Raw genomic sequence first — 17,737 nt, forward strand, 5'->3', positions numbered from 1 at the left:
TCCTTGCCAAAGGCCATGCAGGTAAGAAGTCGCAGAGTGTGAACTTAAGCCCAGATTTGATTCTAAACTCTGTTTTCTTTGCTGCAGTGCTAAACATTGATACTAACAATAACAAAAATTGTGTAGTTTTATTTGTAACACAAATACCAAAATTAAATAATTTTTTCAATTTTATAATTGAACTTAAAATTATAAAATACATGCTCATTGTTCAAGTTTTTTTCCAAGCTACTTAGCATGTTATAAAATGAAAAGTGAAAGTTTTGTAACTACTCACAAACCTTCCTGGAAGCAATCACAGAATTAGTTGTGCATTCTTCCAAAAAGTTCCTTTTCATTTGCAAACACACACACACATATACATGTAGATTTGTTTTAAACACACAGCTGGAAACATGTCTCACCATTATCTTTCATTCACTTAATAAGACTTAAACATCTATCCATGTCAGAAATAAAAAGCTAACCCCTTCTACCTTAAGGCTGTATAGTATTCAGTTGTATAGATATTCTGTGACTTATTTAACCAGTTCCTTAATGAGGGACATTTAGATTGTTTCCAGGTTTTCCCAGTGTGAACATGGTCATACATATATCTTTGTGTGCTTCTATTGAGTATGTCTGTCTGTAAGATAAATTCTTTGAAATGGAATTTCCTGGTTGTAAGAATGCATTTTATTTCATTTTCTTAAGTATTGCCCACTTGTCCTCCTAAGGGACTGCATCAGGAGTGTTTGAAAATACCCAACAGTGTTTGGACCATATAAAACCTTTGTTCATAATCCAATTCTAGTGAAAAACCATTATGCCATCCATTACGCTTCACTAAAGTGTTGCAGCCATAAGTAGAAGTCCGGACAAAAGGAACCTTCAGTTTGGTTTTATCTTCATAGAAAAATTAAACCTTTGTCATTAATGCTTATTTCACACTTGTTGGGATTGCAGTCAAGCTGGAGGTTCCCCCCCCCCCCACTCTCTGCCCACAGTTGATACAACTAATGCTTTGATGAGTAATCAAGTTAAACTTTATTCAATTGTGTCTTTTTTAGAGCAACATTTTCTAGCTTGAACAGCAGGTAATTTCCTGGCTGTTGAGTTTACTATTACCTGAGTAATGATAAAGTTACTAAGATCCCATTTCTGGCACTGATTTTAGTGTCACTTTTCCAATATTTGGTTAACACATCTGTCTCAGCTTGGGGTGCTGTAACAAAATACTGTCACCTGGGTGGCTTAAGCAACAGAAGTTTATTTTCTCACAGTTTTGAAGATCACCAGGGTCAGATTCTGGGGAGGCTCTCTTTCTGGCTTGCAGATAGCTGCATTCTTGCTCTCACAGGGCAGAGAGAAAGAAAGTAAGCTCTCTGGTGTCTCCTCTTAAAAGGTCACTAATCCCATCCTGCAGGGCCCAACCTCATGACCTCATCTAAACTGAATTACCTCCCTGGGCCCATTCTCCAGTTATCACTTGGGGGTTAGGGCTTCAATGTATGTATTTTAGGAAGATACAACTCAGTACCCATCTAACTAAAAACTTTTAAACTGCCATGGTTTTTATTAATCTCCATTATGTCCAGTATTATTTCTGGTACTTAGTGGGTGCTTATATTAGTTTTCTAATGCTGCTGTTAAAAATCACTAATTGAGTGATTTAAAACAACACAAATTTATTATTTTACAGTTCTCTGTGTGAGAAGTCCATCTTGTATTTCACTATACCCAAGGGGACAGAAGCAGTATATATCTTACAGGAGGTTCTAGGGGAGAAACCATTTCCTTGCCTTTTCTAGTTGCCACCCACATTCCTTGCCTCTTGCCTCCCTCCCCCACTTTTTTTTTTCAGATCATGAAATAGAGGAAGTATCTAATGGTGTACTTTGATATTTTAAACAGAGGAAATGTTTAATGGTGTATTCTGATATTATTTTAAACATCACCAAACCTAAACAAACAAAAATAACAAATAATAACAGGAACAAAGATGGTGCAATGATTTTGCCAACATCAATCATTACTTTTTTAATAAAAGTGTACAGAAATTAGTTAAATTGTAAAAGCCAGTGGCATTGACACAAAGAAGAATTACATTTACTTGTGGGATACTTCTGGGAAAATGGGAATTCTATTCAGGAGATTGATTATTTGAGAAATGTTAGCAAGTTCCCAATGAAGGGAGAGAGAGGGGTTTCATAGGAAATTAGGATTTCAAGTGCTCAAGCAATTGATATTGTTTATCTTTATTTCAAAGGCAAAGTCAGCCTCTTTTTTTGTTGTTTGTTTGTTAATGCTCACCTGAAGATATTTTTCCATTGATTTTTAGAGAGAGTGGAAAGGTGAGGTAGAGAGCAGAGAGAGAGGAACATTGATGTGAGAGAGACACATCGATTGGTTGCCTCTCTCACATGCCCCAACCAGGGCTTGGGAATTGAGCCTGCAACCGAGGTACATGTCCTTGACCAGAATTGAACCCAGAACCCTTTAGTCTGCGAGCCGATGCTCTATCCACTGAGCCAAACCAGCTAGGGCAGCCTCTTTATACTGAACCAAGAATAAGCAGTGTCTAAATATTTGCCCTGGCAGAATTTGCTCCAAGGTGCTTATTATGTTTTTTCCTTTTTTCTTACTGTTGTGGCTGAAGTTTATTTATAGTTCAATATACTTGATAAGCAAAAATGATACTAAGATAATTTTTTCTTTTGTATGTATACTATGTGTGTGGACCTGGATCTTTTCTACCTTTTAGTCTACTTGTGGATGTTCATGCAATTTTTTTTTAGTTAAACTTTTTAGTGAAAGTTTATAACACAGTTTTAAAAATTACTGGGCTCAAGGGGCCAGCTAGTAAACTACATCATCAATGTTGTGGGTTTCTTTGCCCAATTCAGCGAGGAATTAGGTTAAGGAAACATGAAAAGAGATAGCAGGCATATCCTGGGCCCAAGGATAGTTTTGATTTCTCAATTCTCCTTATTCTCTTTTTACCAGAGGTGTTGGGGAAGCATCTGAGATGACCACTGGTAGCAAATCTAGTACAGCCTTCTTTCTGAGCGTATTGGGCCACTTCCCTGAATATACCACCAGCTATGCCCATTTTATTGAGGGGGAAATGGGTATGCCAGTATCCCGGGGATACTGAAAGACAGTGAACTCAAAATGGTGTTTGTGGGAGCTGCGCCTGTGTTCTCATTGCCCCAGAGTACCATCAGTTCACTTGCTTCTGAAGCTGTCACCAAATCTGTTAACAAAATTCACCTGAGTGAATGTGAAGATCTAGTTGGTTTTATTATGTGATTCATAAATCAGACAGCATCCCATTTAGTAACTAGAAGGGCACTCTCTCTTGGCCCCTTTGTATTACATCTTCAAAGCCAGCAACATTGCACCTCTGACCATTTCCCCTTAATCACATCTCTCCCTTTGACTTCCCTGTTCCACTTTGTTGTTGTTATAGAGTTGACTACTTTTATTTATTTTTAAATATTTTTTCATTTTTAAAATTATAGTTGACAGAACTATTCTACTTTTAAGGAACCTGTGATTACATTGGGCTCACCTGGATGATCCAGGTTATACTGTCTGTCTTAATTAAGGTAATCTGAATATCCACCTTAACTCTATCAGTTACCTTAATTTCCTTTTGCCATGTAACCTAACATATTCAGAGCTTCAGGGAATTGGGACATGGACATTTATTAGACCATTATTCTATGTTTCATAAATATTTGCTGCTGGAATGAGAATCACTTCTGAGTTACATATAAAACAATTCTGTTTAGCTACATTGTTTCTGTAGATATTTACAAGAATATCATAACTATTGGAATGATAAATATCCATGACTCTTCTGTCTTGATTCAGTGTTTCATTCTCTTTCCTTGAAAATTGTAAATTGTCTACTTTATTCATTGTTTTTTTGTATAGTTCTTGCTTACATAAATCAGAAAATGTAGGCTAAAGGTACTTTTATTAGAAGTTGTTCATGTTTAAATTGAAAAATTAACTTGACTATCAGTTAGGAAAATGGTGTTTATTTGACATGAATATTCTCACAAAATTGGCTGCAACACTACATATCCAAATCCAGATTATAGCTATACTAGAGGCCCAGTGCATGAATTTGTGTACGGGTGGGGTCCCTCAGCCTGGCCGGCGATCAGGGTCGATCGGGGCCATCTTGCCCAGTCGCAATCAGGGCCAATCGGGGATGGCCGGGGGGATGGACCGCAGGAGGCTGGCCAGCCACGGGAGGTGGCTGTGGGAGTGCACTGACCACCAGGGGGCAGCTCCTGTGTTGAGCATCTGCCCCTTGGTGGTCAGTGCACGTCATAGCAACCGGTCGACCGGTTGTTCGGTTGACCCGTCATAACGGACACTTAGGCTTTTATATATATAGATAATATACTTCAAATACCTAGATTATTTCATGTGACTTTAAGCACGTACAACTGTGTCTTCCAGGAACTATGCAAAAAAAAAGTAACATCTAATTGAGGGTAAGACTTTTAAAACTAGGGATATAAGGCCATAAAAATTCATGAGATGGTCAGGATTCAATATTTTTGTTTATTTAAAGTTTATATTTAGTTTTGATAACTTGATAGCTTATAAAATTGAGACTGACTTTTAATTTCTCATTAAAATACTGGACAAGTACTCTAGAAGCAAAAATGTCATCTTTAAAAAAATATTTCCGAAACCCACACAGTTCATAATGATAGTGTTTTATTGATCTTATACAAGTAAATGTTTCTAGTGAAAGACCTGTTCATATTAATATTAAAGTTTTGACAATTATAGGCAGGAGCCTGTGTACTTCCCTCTCAAGAGCTGAGGGTGACTGTTATTTTGTGAACTTGCACTTCTCTAGACCTGAAAGAAGGTGCATGCAAAGTGGGCAGACTCTTCTGCCTCCCTCATCCCTTCCCTCTAAAACTCACCTTGCCACTATATTAGTACTAGAGGCCCAGTGCACAAAATTCGTTCACAGGTAGGGTCCCTAGAAACTGCCAGCCAGGACCTCCCTTCCCACAGTTGGCTGGCCGGCCCCGCCCCCTGGTCGAACTTCCAGTCGAACTCCTGGTTGAGGGGACAATTTGCATATTAGGCTTTTATTATATTAGTATGATGGGAGTCACAAAGGTGAGGGCTCCTTGGATGATTAGTTGAAAATGGCAATGACCTAGATTTAAGATCAGGATAAAAATCTGAGGGGAGGGAGATAAGGAACAAGAAAATACAATAGATGTTGCTTTTTGAAGTGTTTTGCCTGGCCCCCACATCTGTGAGAGAAACTTTTTCTCTATAAATATACAAGGGAAAGCTACAAAATTGTTCCTCAGACTTGAGCTTACACTTGTCATTAACCAATGAACTTATATGCATACTAGAGGCCCAATGCATGAAATTTGTGCAAGAGTAGGCCTTACTTCCCCCGGCTGCCAGACCGGCTTCCCTCTGGCACCCGGGACCCAGACTTCCCTTGCAGCCCCGGCTTTGTCCAGAAGGTCGTCCAGAAGGACATCCAGTCTAATTAGCATATTATGCTTTTATTATTATAGATGTGCATAGCTCATGGACAGACAGTTGTGCAGGGAAGGCCTGGAAGGAGTCAGTGGGGTGGGGAGAGGATATCTGTATACTTTCAGCAATAAAAATAAGTTTTTAATAAATACATGTTGCATAGTGCTCTAAAGATTCCTTTTAACAAGATGACCCATAGATAGCACTCTAAAAAAAAAAAAAAAAAGGAACTACTTTATATATTTAAGTAATATGTGTTCCCTGTAGAAAAAGTCAGAAAACACAAGAAAAGAATGATTGTTACCCTCCAAAGTCCCTTTGCTGGAAGCTTCAGAATGCCAAAACTAAAAACATCAGAGTTTGGAGTAAGGAAAGGTTTATTGACCAAGAAGGCACCAACCACCAAGAAGATGGGGGCCCTGGTAGTTCCTCAAATCCATTTTAAGAAAGTACAAGATTCAGGCTTCTTTTATGTCAAGGGAAGGGAAAATGGGAGGGGCTATTTTTATAAAAATTCAAGCCCCACACAGAATTCCTCTAATGATTAGCTTGTCTAAAGCAGGAGCCAGAAGGCCATGAGAACAACGCAGGCTTGAACAAGTGGAGTCAGAGAGATAGCATTTCACTGGGTTCATAATCATCCAGAGTCCACCAACTAGAAACTACCATTCTCGAAATATGATATATGAAATGTCAGCTGGATTTAAAGGATATTACCATTCCTTTTGACTATTTGTATAAAATAAGAGGACATAGGTTCTGAATATTGACTCATAGTGGGCCTGGTTGAGTGGATGGTGTGGTATTTGTAATCTTCTAAGAAGGAGGGGTGTTTTTGAAAGGAGAGAAATTTGAGCTGATTGGCATTTGCCAAGGATAATTATCATGTCTTACAATTTAAGAACTTGAAGATACCTCAATAAAAATATATGTCAGGCTATAAATCATTTACTGCTAACCCTTATCTGGCGAAGGTCCATGCCATTTGCTGCCATGTAAAAAGAGAAACACAGCTGTCAGTGGACTCCCTTCCTTCTGCAGATCACTTTATACCTCCTCTAGCTGCTGTATCTTGTTGAAATAAAAGCTTCAAGGAAATGAAAAGTATTTCCTTATATTTGAATGTTGGCCAAACCCATGCTATTCAAATACATAAAGCCCTGGTTATCTAGTATCTTTTTAATCTAAAACTAAGATTATACTTTAAATCGGGGGTGGGGAAACTTTTTTCTGCCAAAGGCCATTTGGGTATTTATAACATCATTCTCTGGCCATACAAAATTATCAGCTAAAAATTAGCCTACTGTATTTTGGTCAAACAATTACTCACCCCTGATGCGTTGGAAGGGCCAGACATTCCCCACCCCTGCATTTAGTTCTCTAATGTAAACCTTCATTTATCTCATTCTTTTATTCCTCTTACAATTCTCCAAATACCAGGTAATCAGACTGGTTAGGTATTTTGGAATAGGAATGTCATATTCCCACTTTCACTCTCACTCCTCCAATATTTTTTTCTAAAAAATCCTCACTGAAAAATACTTTATATAAAGTCACATACTAAATAGCCACCTCTTGAGAAATAGATAAAGTTGCAAAGTAAGCAGACTTTCTTTGGCTTTCTTATGTATAGCTCTTTTGTACTCTTAGCCACTGGCTGTAGCTTTTACATTTTCTCCTATAAAAATTTTGGTATGCTATAACATATCACAAATATATCATATTGTAAAGAAAATTGATGGGCTTTGAATTTTAAATTGGTCCAAATTCAATTTATTGTAGTAGCTTTCATATATGCCTGTTGGGAATTTGTTCAACTACTATTGAAAAGAGAAGCAAAATTTTCCACCTCTTATTGAGATAAACAACATTTTGCTTGTAGGCCTTTGGTAGGCGTGATTATTTGATATAGATTTACAGCTCAGGTGGCCATGTATAGGCATGGCTATTATATTTTTAGTGCCTTTTAAATTCAGAAAAGTTTTTTTTTCCAGTATAAGGCAAAATTTTTATTAAGGGGGCCAAAGAATTTGCCTCAGAAGGCAAAAATTCAGATAAGTTTTAATGTAAATTCCAATATAGTGGGAAGGCCAGGTAGCAGTGAAGGGATTTCATCTTAAAAGCAAGACCAGGAGAGGTGATAATTATGTAACTAGATAATAGTAATTATGTAGTTCAGATCATTGCAATGAAAGTATGAGTGGAAGTTACTTGGGACTAGCATTTCTTTTTCTTCTGGCCTCTCCAAGATGGTAGAATGAGCAAAGGCAGGTAAGTTTTATTGTAGTCACTCAACATTGTCCAGTTGTTTTGTGTATATAATTAAAGCCAACCTTATTTTATGTTGTTCTTATCCCCTCTTTTTAAAATAATTTTTAATGGGCTCTCATATTTACCAAGGTTTAAGCTAGGCTATCTTCTGCAGGTAAAAAGTTAGCTCTAAAATCAATTAGTTGAGCAGATGTCAATTTCTTAGAGGTTATAAAAAGATAGTTTCTTCTCAGAATGGAACTTCCTGAAGGGCTGGTGTATAATTTGGCAACCCAACAATACGAGATAGCGTGAACTTCATTTTATCCCTTAGGTACCAAGGACAGTCAATGTCTTAGATTTTTCTGAAATTCAAAAGATGTATATAAATGTATGTGAATTATTCTTCCTTATTTTAAAAGTGTTATGTGTACATTCCCAACAATTTAAAAATAAATATGTGTATGTAAAGTAAAAGCATGAATACACCTCTCCTTTCTATCCCATTTCCCAAAAGACACCACTATAAGCCAATTTAGTTTGTGCATACACAGACTTGTATACATCTCTATCTATAAAAGTGTACACATAATTTCTTTAAAAAATCATAGTATACTTATTATTCTTTATTGTTTTTAGTTAACTATACATTGTGAACATTTTTGCAGGACAGTAGGTCTAGCTTTCTCTATCCCATTCCCTTGGATAATGGATTTCCCTATTTCCTTACTGATGGATTAGGTTTTTGTTTTGTTTTTTCCAGCTAAGGTCTTATAGTGAGCATCCTTGTATATATATCTGCCTACTTGTTTAAGAATGACTATAGGATAGTTTCCTAGAGTTTATATTTCCAGGCCAAAGGGTATGTACTTATAACATTTTGATTATGTTGTCAAATAACCCTTCAAATAAGAATAAATTTATAAACCTGCTATCAACATATGAGAGTTCGTTTTTCTACATCTTCAATGATATAGTCGCTTGTTTATGATCTAGAGAACATAAGTTATAAATACTAAATCTCAAGGTTAGTTATATTTTTCATTTTTGGCTTCTATAAATCATTTTCAAAACTTGGTCCTACTCATACAACTTAACAAAAGGGAGATTAACAATCCAATAATAAAAAAAAATGGGCAAAGGACCTAAATAGACACTTTTCGAAAGAGGACATACAGCAGGCCAAGAGACATATGAAATGTGCTCAAAGTCACTAATCATCCTAGAGATGCAAATCAAACGACAATGAGTTACCATCTCACACCTGTCAGAATGGCTATCATCAACAGATCAACAAACGACAAGTGCTGGTGAGGATATGGAGAAAAAGGAACCTCCTCTTACACTGCTGGTGGGAATGCAGACTGGTGCAGCCACTGTGGAAAACAGTATGGTGTTTCCTCAAGAAATTAAAAATGGAACTCCCATTTGACCCAGTGATCCCACTTCTAGGAATATATCCAAAGAAATCAGAAACACCAATCAGAAAGGATATATGCACCCCTATGTTCATAGCAGCACAATTTACCATAGCTAAGATTTGGAAACAGCTGAAGTGCCCATCAGCAGATGAGTGGATTAGAAAACTGTGGTACATCTACACAATGGAATACTACGCTGTAGTGAAAAAAAAAAAAAGGAACTCTTACCATTTGCCACAGCATGGGTGGACCTGGAGAGCATCATGCTAAGTGAAATAAGCCAGTCAGAGAAAGATAAATATCACATGATCTCACTCATTTGTGGAATATAATGAACAATGTAAACTGATGAACAAAAATAGAGCCAGAGCCAGAGAAGCATCGATCAGACTATCAAACCTCAGAGGGAAGGTAGGGGAAGGTGGGGGTAAGGGGGAAAGATCAACCAAAGGACTTGTATGCATGCACATAAGCCTAACAAACGGACACAGACACCAGGGGGGTGAGGGCATGAGTGTGTGTGTGTGTGTGGGGGGCGGGCCAATGGGGGGATAAGGGCACATATGTAATACCTTAATCAATAAAGGGAAAAAAATTAAATTAAAAAAAAGAGAAGACATGAGAATATTTAGCCCATGACACCTGTAGAGTTAATTCAGTGTTTGGGGTTATTAATGTTTTTACATGTAATATTATATTTAAGATCATTTTTCTTGAATAATTGGTGTTTACTGCATGTAACATTATATTTAAAATCATTTTTCGTGAGAAAAAAAGAATAAAGAAAACATTTAAAAAAAGAGGAAAAAAATCTGGTCCTTTTAGTACTTTCCTTTTATTGCTTCCAAATCTGTTCAGATATGGAATGTGATAATCAAGACAAGACAATCCCTTTTTGTTATTACAGGTGTGAAATATCTTTTAAGGAATTTATCATTCATTGCCAAATACTTCTCATGTTGAATATTTCTCATATAACCAGTCAAGTCAGAATATTCACTTCAAAAGCTTGCTCTTTCAAGTAGAAGTTCAAGGACAGCTTTTGAACCTGTCATTCTCCTTGCTGAAATTTATATATGATCACTTTTTTTTTATTGCCTAAAGTATTACAAAGAGTATTACATATGTCTCCTTCCTATATGATCACTTTTTAAATACCCCTTGAGTTTTATTGAGTACCTAATAATACTGGTTATAATGGGGATTGAACAATAATTTAGAGCATATTAAAGGAAACTTTATTATCTTAACAATGTCTAAGCTTTATTTATTGCTTGCTTTTTTGCAGGTGGATTCACCAATGAACTTGAAGCATCCCCATGACTTAGTCATATTAATGAGACAAGAAACAACAGTTAACTACCTCAAAGAATTGGAGGTGAGGCAAGTGGGCATGCAATATGCAGCTGAAACTTGTTGCATTTCACAGGAGTTATTGTATTGTGAACGTAGAAACATTCAAACCTGTAAAGAATTTTTGCGAGTTTTTTTGAGCCAAACTGTCAACAAGTGCTGGGAAGCAGAATCTCAAAGGATTGAGATAGTGCCCCAGAGAATGGCGTTTTTTTTAACCTATTTTTATACATTTTAATCAAAGGAGGAGACGTAGGTGGATTATGGAAAATCCATTGTTGATAGATTAGAGAGGCAGGAGAAAGCAAAAAGGTGGGGAACCTCTGGGATTGGATAAAGAGTAAAATGATAGACACATAATTCTTTTTACTTAGGTGGGTACAGGATAGTTAACAGTCAACAATTAACATGATAATAACAATGAAGGAATTTGTGGTATCTGTCCTGGCACCCAGAACATTTGGCTGTGCCCTGAGGGGTCCGGAAAAAAGGGAAGTTACAAGTTACCCTGACATTTCAATATGTTATCGTAGATGCAAAAACACAATAAGCTTAGTTAAGGTAAAGATTGACCTTGTCAGGGAAGATACCAGAGTTGACTACCCACCATAATTGCTTTTAGTTAAAGTTTAATTTCAGACCATCCTTGTGGTTACTTTAGATTTTAGAGTTTGCAACACTGCCATGTAGGCCTTCTCTGAGCTTGCCAATAGGTATATTTATCATGCTTGGAAGCTTGATCTGTCTTTAAAAAACAGTGTTCAAAAGATGCAATGGTACAGAAAATACTTTTTATTTTCAGATGCATAGGCACATTGTATATGTTTAATGCTATCCCATTTTTTAGGGGTCATCCTATATAATAAAAGAGTAATATGCAAATTGACCCTAACTGCAGAATGACTGGGAACAACCGGCTGCTATGATGTGCACTGACCACCAGAGGGCAGATGCTCAACACAGGAGCTGCCCCCTGGTGGTTAGTGCTCTCCCACAGGGGGAGCTCCACTCAGCCACAAGCCAGGCTGACCACTGCGAGTGCAGTGGTGGCAGTAGACTCTCCTGCCTTCTCGACAGCGCTAAGGATGTCCGACTGCGGCTTAGGCCCAATCCTCAGGGGAGCAGGCCTAAGCTGGCAGGTGGACATCCCCCAAGGGGTCCCAGATTGCGAGAGGGCGCAGGCCAGACTGAGGGATCCCCCTGAGAGTACAAATTTTCGTGCACCTGGCCTCTAGTTATGACATAATATAAAGAGAAAGAGCCTTAAATTAGAGTATATACAGGGGAGAATGCCATTCACCACATCAGTGAAAATACAAATGAGAAATGTTGAGTCCACTAATTATTGGTTAAGGTAGTGTATTGAGTTTATACTTAATACACTCCTTTTGCTTCATATACACAGCAATGGCTGATAAAATATAAAGTGGAAATCAAAATAAAATGGTGCCAGGCCTAAAAGCAACATAAACATCTCCATGGACCAGAAATGGAACAGACACACTAAGTTGGGAAGTGCCTGAAGCTACAAACCTGCTGGTTTCCAAGGCCAGGAGCACCCTATGGTGTGTGGTAGATCATCTCTGAGGAGTTAAGAGAACTGGCAATATTCCATGTAAGATGAAGAGAATCAGGCTTACTGCTTGAGGACTGGGATGGAGCATCTGTTCATGAAAAGAGTCTGGGGAAGACAAGACAAAACCTGATGATCAAAAAAGGAACTGAACCATCCAATGGCTAAATAATTGCATCTTCAATTTCCTGAAACCCATTTTAGGGCAGAATATTTCTTTGAGGTAGAAACTCCAAACCAAAATTATAAGGTTTGTTTCTGGACTTGAGAACTGGATAGAACCAAAACTGTTAGAGAGAAGAGATGGTCATGGAGTGGTTGGGGAGAGATAGATGATGAGGGGTGAAGAATGACTCAAGGGTTTTTGATCCAGGAGATTGAAAGGATGGATTGATGATAGCTGAGGTAGGGAAGACTACAGGATGTGTAGGATTGGGGAGTTTATGGAAATCAATGATAGTCTGGCTTTGGTATGTTAAGTTTGAGGTACCTATTAGACATCTAAGTGGAGACATCGGGTAGGGAGTTGGTTCTTCAAGTGTGGACTCTGAAGTAAAGATGTGACAGGAGAGATGTAACTTTGTTTATCATTGACATGCAGACTTAAAGGCCATGAGACTAGATAATACAATTTATACGCAAAGTAGTGACAACTAGGTAGACTTCTTCTATATCAGAAGAAAATGGAGGAATGAATAATTTCAGACTGTTAAGAGAAAATCAGTCAAACTAGAATTTTATATTTTTTTAAAACTATCATTCAAGAATGAGAACAAAGCAAAGATTTTTCTGACAAAGACAGAGTTTACTCACTTAAATAAAATTAAAGGTATACTTTTGCAAGAAGAAAAGTAAATCCAGTAAAAGCTACATCTGAATGGTCAGTAAAAACATTGATGAAAAAGTTGCTAAACTTATTTAAATATTTTTTGTGTTTGTGTTTTAAAAGATAAAACTAAATAAAATTAACAATATGTTGTCGGTTTGGGGCATGGTTAGTGATTAGTTAAAGCATGTTAGACTCTTTTTTCATGTTCAGGAGAAGGTAAAAGAAACTGAATACATTAAAATCCTGTTGGGAAATTTATGGTCAAACATTAAAAAACTTAAGACTATTGACATCTTCCAAGTTGTCTTGCCAAAGTAGGAATCTAATCAAACCACCATGTAATTTATTTTTCAATATAATTGGTTTCCTGTCAATTTAGTATTTTATTTTTTGTTTTAAAAGATTATTCTGACCTGGCCAGTGTGGCTCAGTGGTTGAGCACCCACATATTGAAAATATATTTAGTCTCATTAATGATTGATTAGTTAAGATAGTCTACATTTTTTGTAGTATATTAGTCAATTTTGTATTGGCAAAAAATAGCCCCCAAATCTCAGTGCTATTCTCACCTGTCTAGAGAAGCCTATTGATGTCATCTTAATTAATTGAGGGCATGTTCAAAATCCTTGTCTTCCTTTGTAAAGGATTCTCAAGCTTTTTCAGTACATTAAATTCTCCTTTCTCCTACGTGGAATCTAGATGGAAATATTAGAAAAATTCATTGTGTTAACTTTCTTCTCAACAGAAGCAATTAGTTGCTCAAAAAATTCACATAGAAGAGAATGAGGACAGAGACACAGGACTGGAACAAAGACATAATAAAGAAGATCCAGACTGCATCAAAGCCAAGGTGCCCTTAGGGGACCTGGATCTGTATGATGGCACATACATAACTTTGGAGAGCAAAGACATCAGGTAAAGACATTCTCTTCCCTCCCCCCCAAAGTATGTTTTCTTGAACAGATCTTTCTCAAATCAATAAATTCTTTCTCAATGAGAATGAGCTTCAACCACAGATAAGTTTATTGAAATTTGAAAGTTCAAAGTACATACTATTGAAGATATTTAATACCGCAGCAGTAAATTGAACAATGTATAGCAAAAGAAATACAAATGACTAATAAGCATGTAGAAGACATATTTCTCAGTAATGATAAAGTACGTACAAATTAAAACATTTAGATAGTTTTCATCTATCAAACTGGTAAAAATATGGAGAGGCTATCAACAGAAATGTAAATTGATTTGATATTTCCAGAAAGAATTTAGCAGTGTTATATTAGTTTTTAAAAAGTCCCTGATCTTAACATTCTCTTACCAGCCTATTTTCTCTCTCACTCTTGATTTATCTCCTGTAACTTTAACTCCCAAAATGTTTGACTCTAACAACACTGAAAAAGTTATGAATGTTGAGTAATACTGGTTGTAAAGTTCAGATGTTTTGAGAATATAGTTCAATTAGGGAAAAATTGGACATTTCTTCACCTTTCATTTATTGCTTCTTGCTTCTTGATTTTAGCCCTGAAGATTATATAGATACAGAATCTCCTGTCCCTCCAGACCCTGAGCAACCTGATTGCACTAAAATTCTAGAACTTCCATATAGTATACATGCTTTCCAGCACTTGCGAGTAAGTAGAGAGCTGTGGGACTTTTTTTTAGTACATTTTTACAAATTTAGTCTCTTGTTTATAAATACTCTTTTTCTTTTCCTTTCACATAGCTTTATAATTTTACAAACATCTTGTATTTTTTAAAATTCCTTCAAAATAAATGTTATTAGATACCGAATTGTAGTCTTTTATAATCTCCTTTTTCAATTTTTGTTCTTTTTCAGGGTGTACAAGAGAGAGTTAATCTTTCTGCACCACTATTACCTAAAGAAGATCCAATCTTCACATATTTATCTAAACGATTAGGAAGGAATATAGATGACATAGGTCACCTCATTCATGAAGGCCTACAGAAGGTAAGTCATCACTGACTTAAAGAGCCAGGAAACTCTCTGTGAACAGGAGATATTTTACTCTCAGGAAACACCTGCCGAGCTTGTTTCTATCTAGAGAGTGGTTTTAAATTGAGGTTCCATTAATAGAAACTGTAAAGTTTAAAGCTAAAGAAAAACATTGGTAATCCAGTGCCATTACCCAGGAAGGAATGCTAAAAAGATGTATTTAAGCTAATTCATAAAAGAAAATTATATATAATATAAGCAACAGAGCTTATAGGTTTGAGTATGTATTTTGAATGTGAAAGAAAATTTAACGTTAGCGTCTTTGCTATATCTCCACATAATGCATAGATGATCATTATTCTCTGAACATGAAAAAGAATCACCACCAACAATAAAATCTTTTAATTTTTTCTTTTAAGGGAACATCTACTTTAAAAAATGAAACAGGGAATTGTGCAACAGGACTCAAGAATTTAAATGTAACAATCAGGATAACTTGTGGGAATTAGAAAATGGTTTTTGCTCTTCTCTATGCCCAAAGAGTACATTAAAATGTAGGCTCGTTCCTCAGCATTATTATAGTGGTATTAAGTAAAATGTATAATTGCAACATTTATATACATATAATTTATTCACATACATTGTATATTTATATGATTATTCAGATACATTAGATATTATATATATGATTATTTTTGTTGCTAAGTTACCATCTTCATCTTGTTTTTCTGAAGATAATGTAAAACATTGCATTCCCAGAGCTTGATGAGTAATAAGGGAAACTGGCCTAGGATTTAAAATATCCTTCAGTAGTTCAAGAGAGAGATGAAGATGGTTTAGACTAGAATGGTTAGTTTTGGAAATGAAGGAACTATTTCAGGAAATGTTTAAAAGTTTAGAATCTGATGAATTAGAACAGGGAATGAGAGAAAAAGAGAAATCAAGGATAATTTCTCAATTTTTGTCTTGAACAACTTGAAGGAGGAGCAGGGTGGGGGTGAGAGAAGAGAAGATAGAGTTCTGTTTTGGCCGTGTTGATTTTGAAATACCTGTATGAGTCTGGAATTTCAAAAGAGACTAAAAAGGGTGTCCGGAAGAATATGATCCTAAGAGACAAGAGAAAAAAAGTGTTCCAAAGAAGGAGGGAGTAATTAACAGTGGTATTTTAACATTTATAAATTTGGGGAGAAATTTTATAAGAAATCTTACAGAAAGATTTTTCTTAATGATTTTTCTCTCCTAATATGTGTAAAATATTCTGCTTATCCTGATGTTTTGAGAAATTCATGTAGAATTTTAATTAATCTTTTTTTTCCAGTTTACAATATAAAGTCTGAAAATTAGATAAAAATCAAAGTATCTGATTATTTGAAGGAAATTTTTCTCAAAAGGTTATCTATCAAAAAAGAGGCTCAATCCCAAGATATAAGTCAATTGTGAAAGAACAATTTAACTGACTGCACATAGTGCTCAAGTCTTTAGTTACATCACTTGAAAATCATACATTTCTTTGAAGTAGAATATATAGGCTGATTAATATAGAATTATACTTAGTTTTAATCTTAAAAATAACTACTTTGAAAATAAAATAATTGGTGCTTGTAAAAAATTAGATTATATTTAAAAATCTATCAATCTATGAAGCAAAAATTATAATTTAAAAACAGAGATAATTACTGTTTTATAATATATTCTTTTGGATTTTTATTTTTAGACATCTGTATAGTTAAAACTTAACTATTCTCATAGGACAAATTGCTAATAGTGGAGTTGTGGGGTCGAAGGGTTATCACATTCTTAAGGCCTTTTACATACATGTTGTCAAATTGTCCCACAGAAATACTAGACTGTACTAACCTAACATTTCTACAGTTAATATCTGAACTTAATATACAGTGTAGCCAGTATTGGCATTCTTTTTAATCTTTACCAATTTTTTTAATTTTTTAAATATATATTTTTTATTAATTTCAGAGAAGAAGGGAGAGGGAGAGATAGAAACATTAATGATGAAAGAGAATCATTGATCGGCTGCCTCCTGCACGTCCCCTACTGGGGATAGAGCCTGCAACCTGGGCATGTGCCCTTACTGGGAATCGTGACCTCCTGGTTCTTAGATAGATGCTCAACCACTGAACCACACTGGCTGGGCATTCTTTGCCAGTTTTTGAAAAGAAACTTGTATCTTTTTCATTTCTATTTTTTTGTTAAGTTTTACATCATTTCACCTGCCAATTGGCCATTGTTTCATATTTTTTAATTGTTTGTGGTTTTGGTCCATGATCTCTTATTTGTTAATTGGTTTGTTTGTTTGGTCTGTTTAGATTTTTTATGAGCTCCTTATAATAAAAAAAGAACTCCTTTTTACGTTGACAAAATAATACACTTATTATAAATGTATTATAGTGTGAAGGCTTAAGATTGTGAACACAAAAGAGAAAATGACAAATATTCAGCATAAGCCTGTCATTTGATTACGTATGTACCTTCACTCAGATATTAAGTAAATAGGAAACTTTAAAATACGTTAATTTCAGAAATTCCATGGTAAAGCAACTGGCATCTCTAAGTAGGTTGATTCCTAACTTCTAAAGTCCTGAAATAAGTAAGACCCATTAAATCGTGGCCAGTTGGTGGGCTTTTCAGCTTTGTTTCCTCCTTAGAATGATAGCCTGTGGTTGTATGGTCTCTCTGTGGAGATCACACCTGATGCACTTGCACACTGGTGACCAAGAGGCTCTCTTTTTTTTTTTTTTTTTAATATATATTTTATTGATTTTTTACAGAGAGGAAGGGAGAGGGATAGAGAGTTAGAAACATCGATGAGAGAGAAAAAA

The 17,737-nt window shown here is 35.8% G+C and overlaps 1 protein-coding gene across 3 annotated transcripts in view; it reads left to right on the forward strand.

Annotated features, from left to right (window-relative positions):
• The window catches only part of TTC17 (tetratricopeptide repeat domain 17), a 77,700-nt gene continuing 59,963 nt past the window's right edge, over window positions 1–17,737 (forward strand). For 2 of the 3 annotated variants that reach the window (XM_005870735.2, XM_005870737.2), the window contains exons 1-5: window positions 3,528–3,590; window positions 10,480–10,569; window positions 13,692–13,861; window positions 14,466–14,577; window positions 14,784–14,915. In XM_005870735.2, coding sequence (XP_005870797.1) covers window positions 3,558–3,590; window positions 10,480–10,569; window positions 13,692–13,861; window positions 14,466–14,577; window positions 14,784–14,915 — 537 coding nt within the window. In that variant the 5' untranslated portion in view covers window positions 3,528–3,557. Of the gene's footprint in view, window positions 22–3,527; window positions 3,591–10,479; window positions 10,570–13,691; window positions 13,862–14,465; window positions 14,578–14,783; window positions 14,916–17,737 lie in introns of those variants that run through there. The other variant, XM_005870736.2, reaches the window with a different exon arrangement.

The sequence above is a fragment of the Myotis brandtii genome, unplaced genomic scaffold (genome assembly GCF_000412655.1).
Source record: "Myotis brandtii unplaced genomic scaffold, ASM41265v1 scaffold324, whole genome shotgun sequence".
NCBI classification, from domain to species: domain Eukaryota; kingdom Metazoa; phylum Chordata; class Mammalia; order Chiroptera; family Vespertilionidae; genus Myotis; species Myotis brandtii.